Below are 16016 nucleotides of genomic sequence, written 5' to 3'. Positions count from 1 at the left end.
CAAGAAGAGAGACGCTGGCAGGCGCGAGTCATGCGTCGCAACCTTATTTGTTGTCTTCAACTCAGCACCTTTCACTTTCATTCACTTTGAACTTCACCCTCACCTTAACTCCAGATACCTGGTAGCCAAGCAAAAGATTCTGTACCCTCACCGAGTCGCTTGGATTCAATTTGGGACAGCTCACTGATGCCAGACTATTAGTATCGAGGCCATCATCGAAACGAGGCCCCGTTCTGATGGTGGTCGACCCGTCCAGTCTGACCCGCAACGCAGGGCGTCGGTTGTGATTAACCTGAGGTTCAGACGATGGCGTTTGCTTGCTGAGGTGCAAACCATCGGTCAAACCTTTTGTGTCTGTTCCATTCCGTCTACTCGATTCGCAAGATCACAAGCGGTAGCTATGTACCTATCCATCCGTGGGTCCTCCAACAAGGCATCTTTGGTCATGTACCCTTCCCGTGCCTGCACCAGAGTAAAAACCTATAGGCTGTCACCTATTGGCTGATATGGCTGCCACTCCTGGGTATAACATCTTCTCTTGGGTCTACCAAAAAGATTTAAGGTACCTTTTGCCTCTTTACTACATCGCGGCTCCCACCGGCTACGTTAATGCTAAGCAAGTCGACCTATCTGAGCACACAGGAAGAAAAGCCGCTTGCCACGAAATAAAATACTCATTCAAACCTCGTCAACCTTTTCCTCCCACCTCCTGCAACACTATCCTCTACTGAGCAGCACGAACACGACGATGAAGCTCACCAACACTATTGCGCTTGCTCTAAGCACAGCATCGACAGTATGCGGAGCACCACAACGATTCCACAGGCCAGGCCCAGCTTCTATGGATACCGTCACAACCGTGCCAACCATTCAAAATCGTGTCAACGTATACGGAAAATGCGATCCTGAGAACGCAGACGCAGATTGCTACGATGGACACCATACCCGCCCACATTTCCCTGTCTCTAGCCACGGCAGCTACTACCTACCAGGTGCCAACGCTGCCCTCCCGAGCAATACTACCTTGCTGCCTCATCGAACCTCGCCAATTCCAGAGTATCATCCCGGTTCTACGGCTGTCGCAACATCAATCTCGTCCCCGACAAACCACGTCGACTTCCCGTGCTGTGAGGCTTTCGCCGATATGGCCTTCCCGCCTCGCATCACATGCGTCAAGTGCGGTCCGGAGATGGGCAACTAGATGGCTGCTGATCCGTGGCTGTCCAAGATCACTTCCTCTGCAATTGTCGAACGCGGACTCGCCATTCCACCGGGTTCTCTGCCTGCTGACCTATGGCCTGCGACTCCCCTGGCCCTGCAGCTTTAAGAAGACAAATCAGGACTTCCAGAGTGGAGTTTTGGCTGATGAAAACTCACTCTTCGCATTGCGTGCGACTCTTCAAGCTGTGTAGGCTGTCGGGATCTCCAGCATTTTCTTGAATTCTTCCGCACTCTCAGTTTCTCAACGCTTTCCAGTAACAAAATGGAGATTCATGCTGGTCTGATTGTTCCGGAGGTGCTTTGTGCGGCGTTGAGTACAAAACCTCCTCCAGGGTGTTGATGCAGCAAAACAGGAGCGTTGCTACGCCTCTATGAGCTGCATGAAGATGCATGCTCTGGCGTTGAACGATAATATGTACTACTCCGTTATTGGAACATAGGGATGGATGGGGATGATGCCACTGTGTATGTACATGTAGGTAGTTTTTCTTCTTCTGGCTGCGATGTGTGTATCTGATATTGAAGTCGGCTTGCTCATACGTAGCTTCCGAAATCATTGTCGGTCTCACTACATACATTATAAGATCAGACTGTGCACATTAATACATGAGGTGTCGGGTGTAGAAGTACACTGTAGGTACATTATGTACAATGTAGGTAATACTAGATACCAGGTATGATAGAAGACTGGAGAACTCCAATCCCTCAAGGAACTCATGCTAGCTTCGGGATCGCCCGCTACAGGGATTAAGCGCCACCAAGTTTGGGAAGTCGCGAGTCGCGTTCCAGCTCATGTACAGGCGACAGTCCATCAACACCATCACCACACAGCGAGAACACAGGCACCTATCGCTCCGCCATTACACCGATCACCCCTTTCACTTCCTCAGCGAGGTGCTGCCGATCACTGCTACGACGACTTCCTCCTATATCCAACAGCGAGCGCCGAAGTCTACCATCGGTCGACCCCTAACTGAAACGGCCTCTCCGCCAAGAAGTCAGCGTGCAACAGACATCCCCATGCTGTTCAGCAGCTCGTTGCGGTAGACTTCGACCATGGAGGACCCGCTGGTCCCTGGTGTCAATGGAAATGGTGTGACTAACGGAACGCCAAATACTCCAGCTTCTTCCACCGCTGCGTCCACGGTTGACCCGCAGGCAGTGGTGAGCTATCTGTCCAGCGTCCTGGAGGTGACTCTGGGAGCGACTGACGAGGAGCTACGAGGAGCTGGCAGTCTACTCCATGAGAGTGTCTTTGAGGAGACTCTCTCGCGATGTCTACGATTCGCCCTGGAGCCACAGATGGCTTTGTACGTGCTGAAGCAAGCCGGCACAGCGTCCGTCGCGAATGGAGCTGAGAAAGACACATATACGAATGGAGATGCGGAGTCACATCAAGATGAGTATGTACTCAGTGCGGAAGTGAGCTACTCCAGCCGGACGGTAGGATGCGTGGCTTTCTTGAAGAGACCGAGTGCAATTGCTCCGGATGTGCCCATCAGTAAGCAGGTTTCGGTAGTGAACCTGAGCTTGTCAGGATTTGGAGGAGCAGAAGGGACAGGGAGCGCGATATCACCATACGAAGGCCTACACTCATTTGTCCGAGGAGCCCTCACGCCCTTCTTCGAGGCGGCTGCCCGAGGTTCAGAGTCAGCGCAGGACAAGCCCAGATCAGATGGCGAAGCTAGGACTGGCATCTCTGGCGCACGACGAAAGCTCGCAGATCTGGAGATAACCTTGCAAAACCTTCAGCAGAACATCGAGGTGGAGGCGCCACGATTACAGATACACGAAGCAGTCCAAGCTCAGCTGGCAGAAGCTGATGGAGATTGGCAGGTTGCAGCTGTAGCAATACCTGATGCTCTTGTCACCGACAGTGGGCTGCTCAACCGTTTGCAGGCCATGGCGAATGAATGGATCAAGCAGATTAGAGAGTTCACGAAGATCATGGACGATCGTGCTGTGGGAACTTCGTCCCAAGAGAAGAACTTCTGGCTCGCAATGGAGAATGCAATAGAAGGAATCGAGTCGCAACTGAACAGCGGGGGTATACAATTGTCCATGAAGATTCTGGAGAAAGCGAAAAGACACGGAATCACAGCAAGTTTCACCTCGGACACACGGCTGAAAGAGACCAAGGACAAGGTCATCAAGTACAATCAAGTCTTTCATGGCTTTCCGATAGAAGAGCTGCTGGCCGCGCCCAATGTCGAAAAGCTACGTGATGCACTCGACGACGTCTTCACGCATTTCACGAAGAAGCTTCGCATATCCCCGTACCCTATCCGCCGAGCACTGCCACTCGTGGAAGCCATCTCCGCTGATCTCGATGCTCGTGTGCATCACTTATTACATGGCCGGACACTGATGCGAATGAGCTTTCAGGACTTCCAGCGAGCCATCGAGCAAGTCCAGACTGTGTGGTTATTCTGGGATGACAACGTCAAGGAGTTCACGAATGTCGCTCGCGACGTGACACGTCGACGAAATGACAAGTTCATACCAATCAAGATCAATAAGCGCCACGACAAGACTCAGGACCGGATCAGCTATATCTACAAGTTCAGGGACGATCACGAACAGCTGCAGAACACGATTGCCAACGTGCTTGGTCCAGACGACGAGCCCGGCGAGATCATGGATGGCAATACGGCTCCCGTTATTGTTGAGTCGATGGGCGACGTGGATGCTGCTGAAGAGATACTGCAAGCGTACGAAGTTGTCAAAGATGTCGATGTTCTTGACATTTCACCAGAAGGTGAGCGCTTGTGGACGCAAGCTGAAGCGGCATACAATGAACGCACCGCAAGAGTTGAGAACTCAATCATTGCACGTCTGCGCGACCGTCTTGCTGTGGCCAAGACAGCAAATGAGATGTTCAGAGTCTTCTCCAAGTTCAATGCGCTGTTCGTGCGGCCGAAAATCAAGGGAGCCATTGCAGAGTATCAAGTGCAGCTCATGAACAACGTTCGAGAGGATATTGATGCTCTGCAACAGCGTTTCACACACCAGTATGGGCAGACGGAAGCGCACGGCATGGCGCAGTTGCACGATCTTCCGCCAATTTCTGGTGCTATTATTCGTGCTCGGCAGATTGAACGTCAGCTGAACAATTATCTCAGCAAAGTCGAAGACATTCTGGGATCAAAGTGGAAGGAGCACACAGATGGACAGAGATTAGCACAACTCGGTGAAGGCTTTCGGAGAAAGCTGAACGCTAAACCCATATTCGACGATTGGCTGCGCGACATTGACAGACGGCACCTCTCGATTTCTGGCCGTCTGTTCTCCGTCACACAGAACAGGGCTCGTGGAAGTGTACTGGAGATACATGTCAACTTTGACTCACAGGTAGTGGTTCTCTTCAAGGAGGTGCGCAACCTGCTCTGGCTGAACTTCAACGTGCCGCACGCGATCACAAATGTGTCCAAGGAGGCTCGAAGGGTGTACCCATACGCAACAAGTCTGATGGAGAGCCTCAACACCTACGGCCAGACCAATTCGACTATCGAGAACATGTCGCAAGTGACAGCTCTGATTAGTGGGTATCGTAACGATGTACAAAGCTTCATTGCGAAAGGCGCGTCGTTGCGCTGGGATACTTTCGTACTTGCGTACGACGTCCACGTTCCTCGTGTTGGTGATAGCACTCTTGGCCCTGGAGATGACAAACTTCACGTGCAGTTCGTGCGCCATCTCGGGAATGCCATTGCAACACTGTCCCAAAAGGTGACAACCCTCCTGTCAATTCAAACAACAGTTGAACAGGCGCTACGCGAGCTGCAGACATGTTCCTTCACGCATGAGGCATTCAGCGCCCATCTTGAGACTCTGCAACGAGCCATTGACACGCTCAACCTCGAGGCTTACTCGAACATTGCATACTGGGTCGAGAGGACAAACGACAAAGTCGTTGAGACTCTACACGCGAGGTTGCGCCAGGCACTCAAGGATTGGACTGACGACTTTGAGAATGGGTATGGCGCAGAGCAGCAGTCATCCCGAGAGGCAGGTACACCGAACATCGAAACCTTTGCACACGACATTGTCATGCAGAGTCAGCTAATCCAGCTGGAGCCGCCGCTTGAGGACGCAAAAGTTGGCTGGCTCGACAATCTTCATACCTGGCTGTCGATCGTCTGCAGCCTTCCTAAATTGCAGGCTTCTCGCTTCGAGACTGCGCTAGCTATTAGGTCCTCCTCGACTGCCGCTACTTATTCGGAGCTACCCATCATGTGTATAGACACACTTGCTGAATTGTACGAGCGCATTGAGGCCAAGCTGAGCACTGCCCAACTCTATGTTGACGAGTGGCTGCAATTTCAGTCGCTGTGGGATCTGCAGCTCGGCCAGATCCAGGATGATCTTGGTGAAGAGCTCGATTTGTGGCTGCAGCTGATTCTTGAGATCCGCCAGAAGCGAGAAACATTTGACACATCCGGGATGCGCCGGTCTTTCGGTCCCCTTGTGATCAACTACGAGCAGGTACAGGCCAAGGTCAATGCCAAGTACGATCAGTGGCAGCATGATCTACTAGCTCATTTCTCGACGATGTTCGCAACTCGGCTCGTTGATGTTTACAGTGAGCTGCAGCGAGCCAGGAAAGATCTGGAGGGTCAATCGATGCAGGCCTCATCGACGTCCCAAGCGGTCTCCTTCATTACAGTAGTCCAGACATGCAAGCGACAGACCAAGATTTGGGAACCGGAGATGGACACATTCAGACAAGGACAGCAGACTTTATCCCGACTGCGATTTCAGTATCCCAAGGACTGGCTGCATGTGGAACAAGTTGATCACGAGTGGGCTGCTCTTGTCGAAGTGCTCGAGAAGAAAAGCAAGCAAATTAACGATCACACAGAGGGTCTACGCACCAAGATTGTGGCCGAAGATGGCGTCGTCTCTCGCCGCATTGCAGAAATGACGGAGAAGTGGCAGGAGCAACGTCCAGAGTCTGGGTCGACGCCCCCAGCCGAGGCCGTAGCCAGTCTTGAAGGCTTTGACAAGGAGTTGACTCAGCTACAGGAACAGCACGACATGGTCGCAAAAGCCAAGGAAGCGCTTGAGCTACCCTCGAGTCCTGACAACATGCTTGCAGACCTGCTGGCGGAGGTGCAAGACTATAAATCGGTTTGGGCGAATTTGACTGTGGTCTGGGATCAGCTCAGCGAGCTCAGAGATCAGCCATGGAACAGTATCCAGCCTCGCAAGCTTCGCCAGAGCATTGAAAATCTCATCAAGACAACGAAGGAAATGCCCAGTAGAATGCGCTCCTACGCCGCCTTCGAGCACTTGCAGCAACATCTGAGACAACTGCTTAAGGTCAACCCACTGCTCACCGAGATGCGATCTGATGCTGTTCGGGAAAGACATTGGACCAAGATCTTCAGGAACCTAGCGCCTTCGAAGCGCTATTCCCCTCTGTCAATGAGTCTTGGTGACGTTTGGGATCTGCAACTCGGCCCTAGTGAGTCTATCATCCGGGACGTGATCACACAAGCGCAAGGAGAAATGGCACTGGAAGAGTTTGTTCGCGGCGTGCGCGAACAGTGGCAAAACTACTCCCTGGATCTGGTCAACTATCAATCCAAGTGCCGACTAATTCGAGGTTGGGATGATCTTTTCGCCAAATGCAGTGATCACCTTAACTCTCTGCAGGCCATGCGACATTCTCCGTACTATAAGGAGTTTGAAGAGGAAGCCTCATCCTGGGAAGATAAGCTCAACCGTATCCACGTACTGTTCGATGTGTGGATCGATGTTCAGCGTCAATGGGTCTACCTCGAAGGTGTCTTCACTGGTAATGCTGATATCAAGCACTTGTTGCCTGTGGAGTCGTCGCGCTTCGCCAACATCAATAGCGAGTTTATGGGCGTTCTCAAGAAAGTGTACCGTTCGCCTCTGGTCCTGGACGTACTCAACATCCCGGATGTGCAGAAGTCACTCGAGCGATTGGCTGATCTGCTCAACAAGATCCAGAAAGCGCTTGGGGAGTACCTAGAGAAAGAGAGAGTGGCGTTTCCGCGTTTCTACTTTGTTGGTGACGAAGACCTTCTTGAGATCATTGGTAACAGTAACGACACTGTGCGTGTCGCAAAGCACCTGCGAAAGATGTTCGCGGGCATTAACGGCCTCTTGCTTGATGACGAACAAAACATTCTGGGTCTGCAATCACGTGAAGGAGAAGAAGTCCTGTTCAAGACCCCCATCTCACTCATCAAGACACCCAAGATCAACGACTGGCTTCGAGCGTTGGAGAATGGCATGCGGGAGACGCTCTCTGAGCTACTGGTCGAGGCTGTGGCCGAGTATGAGTTACTTGACGACAGTGACAATACTGCCTTTGAAGGTTTCATAGAGAAGTACCCTGCTCAGATTGGCGTGCTGGCAACACAAGCATACTGGACAGCACAGGTGGAGGCCGCTCTTCAGCAGGACGGAGCTCTCTTGCAAAAGTTGTTTGAGACGCAAGTCAGCAAGCTAAGGTTCCTGGCTACCATTGTGCTGAAGGAACTGACGCCAGTGCATCGCAAAAAGTGCGAGCAGTTAATCACTGAGTTTGTGCATCAGCGAGACAAGATTGAGCAGCTGATTGAAGGCGGTGCCGACTCGCCAGGCCATTACTTGTGGCTACTGCAGATGCGCTATGAATTCACAGCCAGCGCGCCTCCTCTTGAACGAATGCAAGTTCAGGTTGCGAACGCCACCCTTGCCTATGGATTCGAATACCTTGGCGTGCCAGAGCGTCTTGTTCGTACTCCTCTGACTGACCGCTGCTTCCTGACTCTCAGTCAAGCACTCTGCCAACGGCTTGGCGGTTCGCCATATGGACCAGCCGGTACTGGTAAGACTGAGTCTGTTAAAGCTCTTGGTGTGCAGCTTGGTCGCTTCACCTTGGTCTTCAACTGTGACGATACCTTCGATTTCCAAGCCATGGGCCGTATCTTCCTCGGTCTGTCACAGGTTGGCGCATGGGGTTGCTTCGATGAGTTCAACAGACTTGAAGAGCGAATTTTGTCTGCTGTCTCGCAGCAGATTCAAAACATCCAAGTGGGCCTTCGCAAGCGTGCGCTAAATGACAACGCGCAGATCGAACTCATTGGTCGGCAGCTGAAGGTGCATCCCTTGACAGGAATGTTCATCACCATGAATCCTGGCTATGCTGGACGTTCGAACTTGCCAGATAATCTGAAGAAGCTGTTCCGCAGTGTCGCAATGTCGAAGCCCGACAAAGAGATCATTGCAGAGGTCATGCTGTTTTCGCAAGGGTTTTCAGAGGCCAAGACGCTGTCCAGACAGACCGTCCCATTCTTCGACAAGTGCAGCGCGGGATTGTCCAAGCAACCACATTACGATTTCGGTCTTCGTGCGCTGAAGAGTGTGCTTGTCAGCTCTGGGGGTCTCAAGCGTACGCGACTTGCTATTGGTGGTGCAGAGGGCGCCGACGTGGTGGTGGAGCCGCAAATTATCGTTCAGAGCATTCGCGAAACCATAGCACCGAAACTCGTACGAAATGATGCTCTACTCATGCAAGAGATCGAGGAGGAAGCTTTCCCTGGCGTGAAGTACATGCCTGCACCGCTAGAGAAGCTGCGCGCTGCCCTTGAAGAAGTCGTCGAAGAGCGGAAGCTGGTTGCTACAGACTCGTGGCTAACTAAGGTGTTGCAGCTATATCAGATTCAGAGCCTGCATCACGGTGTCATGATGGTCGGAAACTCCGGCACGGGCAAGTCTACTGCGTGGCAATCATTGCTTGCTGCCCTACAAAAGGTCGACGGCATCGAGGGCGTATGCCATGTCATCGATCCCAAAGTCATGTCAAAGGAGAGTTTGTACGGAAGTCTCGACAGTACGACCCGCGAATGGACTGATGGCCTATTCACGAGCATACTACGCAAAGTCGTAGACAACCTCCGTGGTGAAGATACTAAGCGGCACTGGATCGTTTTCGATGGCGACGTCGATCCTGAGTGGGTCGAAAATCTGAATTCCGTGCTCGATGACAACAAGCTGCTGACGCTGCCAAATGGTGAGCGCTTGGGTCTGCCCTCAAATGTGCGAGTCATGTTCGAAGTCGAAACCCTACGATACGCTACTCTGGCGACTGTTTCGAGATGTGGTATGGTGTGGTTCAGCGACGACACTGTTGACATTGATGTCATGCTCTCGAGGTACATTGCTCAATCACGGACTGCTACTTTTGAGGATCTGGAAGAAGACTCTGGGACGGCTACATCTGCGGAATCGAGACTTGCGGTACAGAACCTGATGGCCGAGATACTGAGCCGACGACTGACGGAAAACGAGTTCGTGAGAAAGAGCCTGGAGCACTGCGCGGGCATGAAGCACATCATGGAGTTCACGTCAATTCGCGCGATTGGCACTCTTTTCTCTCTGCTGCGCAAGGCATGTCGTTCTGTGCTCGAATACAACGTCTCACACGTCGACTTCCCTCTTGGCGACGAGCAGATCGAGGCATATCTCTCGAAGAAGGTTCTGCTAGCTGCTGTCTGGTCCTTTACAGGTGATTGCCCACTTCTAGATCGCAAAGCATTTGGCGACTACTTGGCTGGTCTGGCCACACTTGACATGCCCGTGCTCTCCGAAACAACATCGCTTATCGACTACGATGTCACCCTTCCAGAAGCCAGCTGGACTTCGTGGCAGAACCAAGTACCTACCATCGAGGTCAATACACATTCGGTCACACAGACCGACCTAGTCATTCCGACTCTGGATACTGTTCGACATGAAGACGTTCTGTACTCGTTCTTAGCAGAACACAAGCCTCTCCTACTTTGTGGTCCCCCTGGGTCTGGTAAGACGATGACACTCTTCAGCGCCTTGCGCAAGCTACCAAATCTGGAAGTCGTTGGCCTCAATTTTTCCAGTGCAACGACGCCAGAACTGCTCGTCAAGACCTTAGAACAGTACTGTGACTACAAGAAATCCCTCAGTGGTGTCACGATGGCACCTCGGCAGATTGGCCGATGGCTTGTTGTTTTCTGCGATGAGATAAACTTGCCAGCACCAGATAAATATGGCACCCAGCGCGTCATATCTTTCCTCCGACAACTAGTCGAACACGGCGGTTTCTGGCGCACCTCGACCAAGAGCTGGGTTAGCCTGGAGCGGATTCAATTCGTTGGTGCCTGCAATCCTCCAACGGATGCTGGCCGTACTCCTCTCGGCCTCCGTTTCCTGCGACATGCTCCGCTGATTATGGTCGACTATCCTGGCGAGCTCTCTTTAAAGCAAATCTATGGCACGTTCAATACTGCTGTTCTTAAGATCATCCCCACTTTACGAGGATATGCAGATGCCTTGACGCAAGCTATGATTCAAGTCTATCTCATGTCGCAGAAGCGCTTTACTCCGGAGATCCAGCCGCACTACGTCTATTCCCCGCGTGAGTTGACGAGGTGGGTGAGAGCCATGTATGAAGCAATCCGACCACTCGAAACGCTTTCTCTCGAAGGCTTGCTTCGTATCTGGGCACATGAGGCGCTCCGTCTGTTCTCCGATCGGCTTATCGCTGATGACGAGAGGCAGTGGACTGAAGACACCGTGAATAGTGTTGCGCTCGAGCACTTTCCCAACCTGGACGAGGAGACGGCCTTGCAGAGGCCTATACTATTCTCGAATTGGCTGTCGAAAAACTACGTCCCTGTGGCACGCGATCAATTGCGAGATTTCGTGAAAGCCAGATTGAGAACCTTCTGCGAAGAGGAACTCGATGTGCCGCTTATATTGTTCAATGATGTGCTGGAACATGTACTTCGTATTGATCGAGTTTTCCGACAGCCTCAAGGACATCTGATCCTGATTGGTGTTAGTGGAAGTGGCAAGACTACGTTGTCTCGCTTTGTGGCTTGGATGAACGGACTTTCCGTCTTTCAGATCAAAGTGCACGGCAGGTACTCCTCTGAGGACTTCGACGAGGATCTCCGAGTGGTTCTGCGACGCTGTGGTACCAAGGGGGAAAGAATATGCTTCATCATGGACGAATCGAATGTGCTCGACTCTGGATTCCTGGAGCGTATGAACACTCTCCTAGCCAATGGTGAGGTTCCGGGTCTTTTCGAAGGTGATGAGTATGCCACTCTTATGACTGCTTGTAAAGAAGGTGCTCAGCGACAAGGTCTTCTGCTGGATTCTCAAGAGGAGCTGTACAAGTGGTTCACGCAGCAGATCGTACGGAACCTACATGTTGTGTTCACGATGAACCCACCTTCTGAAGGCCTCGGATCGAAGGCGGCAACTAGTCCTGCTTTGTTCAACCGTTGCGTGCTCAATTGGTTCGGCGACTGGTCCGATCAAGCGCTATACCAGGTCGCATACGAACTTACGCAATCGGTGGATATCGAGAAGGCCAATTACGCATGCCCAGATAGCCTACCGATCGAGTTCGACCAGCTGGAGATGCCCCTTTCGCACCGGGATGCTGTTGTCAATGGCATGGTTCACGTTCATCACTCGTTGCGCTCTTTCAATGATCGCCTGATGCGACAGCAGAATAAGCAGACATTCTTGACTCCAAGACAATTCTTGGACTTTGTTGCTCAATTTGTCAAGCTTTTTAACGAGAAGCGTGACGATCTCGAGGAACAGCAACGCCACCTGAATGTTGGTCTAGATAAGCTTCGAGAGACTGTCCAGAAGGTGTCCGAGCTGAAGAGGAGCCTAGCGGAGAAGAAGACCGAGCTCGAGAAGAAGGACATTGAAGCGAGTGAGAAGCTGCAGCGTATGGTGGCCGATCAGCGAGAAGCGGAACAGAGACGTGCCGCATCGCTTGAGATCCAGGCTGCACTCGAAAAGCAAGAGAAGGAAGTCGCGACGCGGAGAGAAGTGGTGCTGAATGATCTCGCAAAGGCTGAACCTGCTGTGGAAGAGGCGCAGAGGAGCGTCAGTAATATCAAGCGTCAACATTTGACTGAAGTGAGGTCTATGCAGAACCCCCCTGCCGGCGTCAAGCTTGCGTTGGAGTCTGTTTGCACGCTGCTTGGACACAAGGCTACAGATTGGAAGACGATTGTCAGCATTGTGAGGAGAGATGACTTCATCGCAAGCATTGTCGGCTATGACAATGAACGCCAGATGACGCCAAACTTGAGATCAAAGATGGAGGCGGAATACTTGTCCAAAGATGACTTCACTTTTGAGCGAGTCAATCGCGCATCCAAGGCTTGCGGTCCACTCGTGCAGTGGGTAGAAGCCCAGGTCAATTATTCTGCCATCCTGGACAGAGTCGGTCCTTTGCGTGAAGAAGTCGACCAGTTACAGGAAGAGGCTTTGCAGACCAAAGCGGAGGCAAAGGCCATTATGAACACTCTCGAGGAGCTTGAACAGAGCATTGCAACGTACAAGTCTGAGTATGCATCGCTCATCAGCCAGACTGAGGCGATCAAGGCTGAGATGACTCGTGTGCAATCCAAAGTAGATCGCAGCATGCGCCTACTGAACAGCTTGTCATCGGAACGTGGTCGTTGGGAAGAGAGCAGCAAGACATTCCAGGTGCAAATGGAGACCATCATCGGCGATGTTTTCTTGGCTTCCGCCTTCTTAGCATATGCTGGTCTATACGATCAGCAGTATCGTCGTGCCATGCTAGAAGATTGGTCACTGCAACTATCTGCTTCGGGCATCTCCTTCAAGCCGCAGAACGCACTTTCCGAATACCTTTCGACTGCGGACGAGAGACAACAATGGCATGAAAATGCACTGCCGGTTGATGAGCTTTGCACGGAGAATGCCATTATGTTGAAGAGATACAATCGCTATCCGCTCATCATCGATCCGTCTGGACGTGTGACAGATTTCTTGCAGAACGAGACGAAAGATCGGCGTCTCACTGTCACGAGTTTCCTGGACGGCTCGTTCGTGAAGCAGCTCGAAAGTGCTTTGCGTTTTGGCAATCCAATTCTCATACAGGATGCGGAGCACATTGATCCAATACTCAACCATGTGCTGAACAAGGAGTATCAGCGCACCGGTGGCCGTGTGTTGATACAGCTTGGTAAACAAGAGATCGACTTCTCGCCTGCTTTCAAGCTGTACTTGTCAACCAAAGATCCTTCAGCGGCGTTTGCGCCGGATATCTGCAGCAGGACCACTTTCGTCAACTTCACTGTCACGCAGAGCAGTTTGAAAACCCAGACACTGAACGAGGTTCTGAAGTCCGAACGCCCAGATGTTGATGAGCGAAGATCGAATCTTGTCAAGATGCAAGGCGAATTCACGCAACGACTGCGACGCCTCGAACGAATGTTATTGCAGGCACTCAACGAGTCGCGCGGCAACATTCTGGACGATGAAAATGTTATCAACACCCTCGAGAAGCTCAAGAACGAGGCTGCAGAGATCACGACAAAGGCTTCAGAGACGGAGGGTGTCATGAACGAAGTCAACACCATCATGAACACCTACGACATCATTGCGCGGTCCTGCTCGGCCATCTTTGCGGTTTTGGAACAACTGTACCACGTCCACCACTTCTACCAGTTTTCCCTGCAGTACTTTGTGGACATTTTCGAATCGGTGCTACGTGCAGCTCGCGAATCTGCGGAGCGCGATCCAAAGCGACGCATTGATACCATCGTGCGTTCGCTTTTTGCCAAGACATACAACGAGACCTCAGCTTCGTTGTTGCAGAAGGACCGGCTGACATTCGCTGTACTTCTCGCGCAAGCTGCGCCCTTCCCCATGGATAAGAGCTTGATCGACCTCGTCTTGGACGAAAGCATCGTCGGCGGAGATGTCACCTCAGATCCCGGGCAGAAGGCCAAGGCCGTGGCTGTCGCCATGCGGGTCAAGGGCATCAAGGACCTGGTCACAGATATTGAGTCGCCAGAATGGGAGAAATTCTTAGCAACCGAACAAGCGGAGACTTGTGTTCCTGGCATTGCAGCAGCCGGCGGAAGCGAGAACGACAAAGCCCTCAAAGAGCTCTTGCTGGTCAAGCTGTTCCACTTGGATCGGCTTGTACCAGCGACGGAGCGATTTGTGAACGTCGTGTTCGGCCAAGATTTCCTGGACGTGGCGGAAAACCTCGGCAGAATTGTCGACGAACAGATTGCCAGCTCACCCATCGCTCTCTGCTCGACTCCTGGGTTCGACGCCAGCTACAAGGTTGACCAACTCGTTGAGCGACAGAATGCGAGCTGTACCAGTGTCGCCATGGGTTCGCAAGAAGGGGTCTCCAGCGCCGACGCTGCGCTCGCTGGAGCTGCAGCCAATGGCTCGTGGGTCTTGATCAAGAACGTCCACCTTGCCACAGAATGGCTGCAGAACCTGGTCAAGCGCATCGACTCACTCAAGCCGAACAAGGATTTCCGACTGTTCTTGTCGATGGAGACGAGCCCCAAGATTCCATCGAGTCTGCTTCGCGCTTCGCGGGTGCTCATGTACGAACAGCCTGCGGGTATTCGCGCCAACATGAGAGACACTTTGACCTCACTTCCCGACAAGGCCGTTCAGCAACCAGTCGAAAAGGCTCGCGTGCATTTCTTACTGGCGTTCCTGCATGCTGTCGTGCAAGAACGACTACGATACGCCCCTCGACTAGGCTGGAAGAGCTTCTGGGAGTTTAATGATGCGGACTTTGATTGTTCGGCTTTCATCATACAATGGTGGACAGACAAGGTCGCTCGTGGTCGCTCCAATGTCGCGCCCAAGAGCATTCCATGGGACATGCTACGGTCCCTGATTGCAGAAATGTATGGCGGCAAGATTGACGATGCCGGCGATATGGCACAACTAAAGGGCTTAGTCAAGAAGACCTTGACAGCCGAGGCGTTTGAGGATGGCTTCAACCTGATTGGTGAAGTCGCTGAAGACGAATCAGTCGGAATGCCTTTGCCAAGTGGTTCGGCAAAAACGGATATGCTACAATGGGTGAAGGAGTTGCCCGAGCGCGAGCCGCCCACGTATCTGGGCTTGCCAGGAAATGCGGAGAAGCTGTTGCTCGTGGCCCACGCGGAAGAGATGTTGAAGAATCTGAAGACCGTAATGGGTGTGCTTGACGAGGGAGAGAGCATCATGGCCGAGGCCACCGAAGAGCCCTAGTGAGTGAGTGAGTTTAGAAGCGCAGGAAATGTAAGATGAAGATCAGAGATTGTTTTGGAGGAAATGAAGTTCCCTTTGTTTTTTGTGCATGGATGAACGGCGTTGAAGCTCGAGACTGATGTGGTTGCCATGGGGGCACTGGCATCGTGTGCATTTCTGCGTCGATACCCCCAACTGCTTGAGACTGACAAGATTTGTGCGAGTGATTAGTAATCTCTCTGTCAGTAAGGTGCAATAGTTGATAGAGAAACCCCTGGTTGTCAATATATTAGCCTAATGCATTTGGAACGTTTCTTTGTTTCTATTCCCCTTTCGACAAGAATGAACAATGCCTACCTTATACAATCTCTCTTGTCTAGATAATCTCGGTAGGTATCTTGCAAGCTGTTGAAATTGAGAGTCGATTGGGGCTACGGCAATCTGTAGGAAAACTGTGCAGAAAATCGCCAAGTGGGACAAAACAGACGTGTGCAAGTTGGTTCATTTGTTACAACTATTCGGATGTGTACTCATCGCTGCTGCATTGCTACCGTCGAGTTTTCTCCGTCCTCGCCTGTCAGAGAACAAAAAAGAAAAAAGAACGTAGCTCGAGATATTGCGATCCTATCAAGGATCGAGCAGGTGACGCCTTGGCTCTCACGCGCTCGGATACTGCCCATACATGCAGAGACACGTGTGGCCGTTTCCTGGGCTCTATTGCTTCGCCATTCGAACACCGGCGGTTCAATCGT

The 16016-nt window shown here is 52.0% G+C and overlaps 3 protein-coding genes across 3 annotated transcripts; all 3 read left to right on the top strand.

Moving 5' to 3' along the window:
- The first annotated feature begins 163 nt into the window (after window positions 1-163).
- Window positions 164-836, top strand: SEPMUDRAFT_151456 (uncharacterized protein). The gene has a single exon (XM_016906831.1). The coding sequence runs from the start codon at window positions 507-509 to the stop codon at window positions 729-731; it is 225 nt and encodes a 74-aa protein (XP_016757555.1). The 5' UTR covers window positions 164-506; the 3' UTR covers window positions 732-836.
- SEPMUDRAFT_135836 (uncharacterized protein) lies at window positions 164-1201 on the top strand (the record flags this gene model as incomplete). The annotated part of the gene is made up of 1 exon (XM_016902733.1): window positions 164-1201. Exon 1 carries the CDS (start codon window positions 749-751, stop codon window positions 1199-1201), a length of 453 nt encoding a protein of 150 aa, XP_016757554.1. The 5' UTR covers window positions 164-748.
- Window positions 1202-4924: 3723 nt separating this feature from the next.
- Window positions 4925-15575, top strand: SEPMUDRAFT_151455 (dynein heavy chain; the record flags this gene model as incomplete). Its single annotated transcript, XM_016906830.1, has 2 exons — window positions 4925-4950; window positions 5037-15575. 2 exons carry the CDS (start codon window positions 4925-4927, stop codon window positions 15283-15285), a joined length of 10275 nt encoding a protein of 3424 aa, XP_016757553.1. The 3' UTR covers window positions 15286-15575.
- Between the last annotated feature and the right edge of the window lie 441 nt (window positions 15576-16016).

This window comes from Sphaerulina musiva, assembly GCF_000320565.1.
Source record: "Sphaerulina musiva SO2202 unplaced genomic scaffold SEPMUscaffold_10, whole genome shotgun sequence".
Taxonomy (NCBI): Eukaryota; Fungi; Ascomycota; class Dothideomycetes; order Mycosphaerellales; family Mycosphaerellaceae; genus Sphaerulina; species Sphaerulina musiva.
The sequence above is the reverse complement of the archived record's forward strand: the minus strand, read 5'-3'. Positions and strand labels throughout refer to the sequence as shown.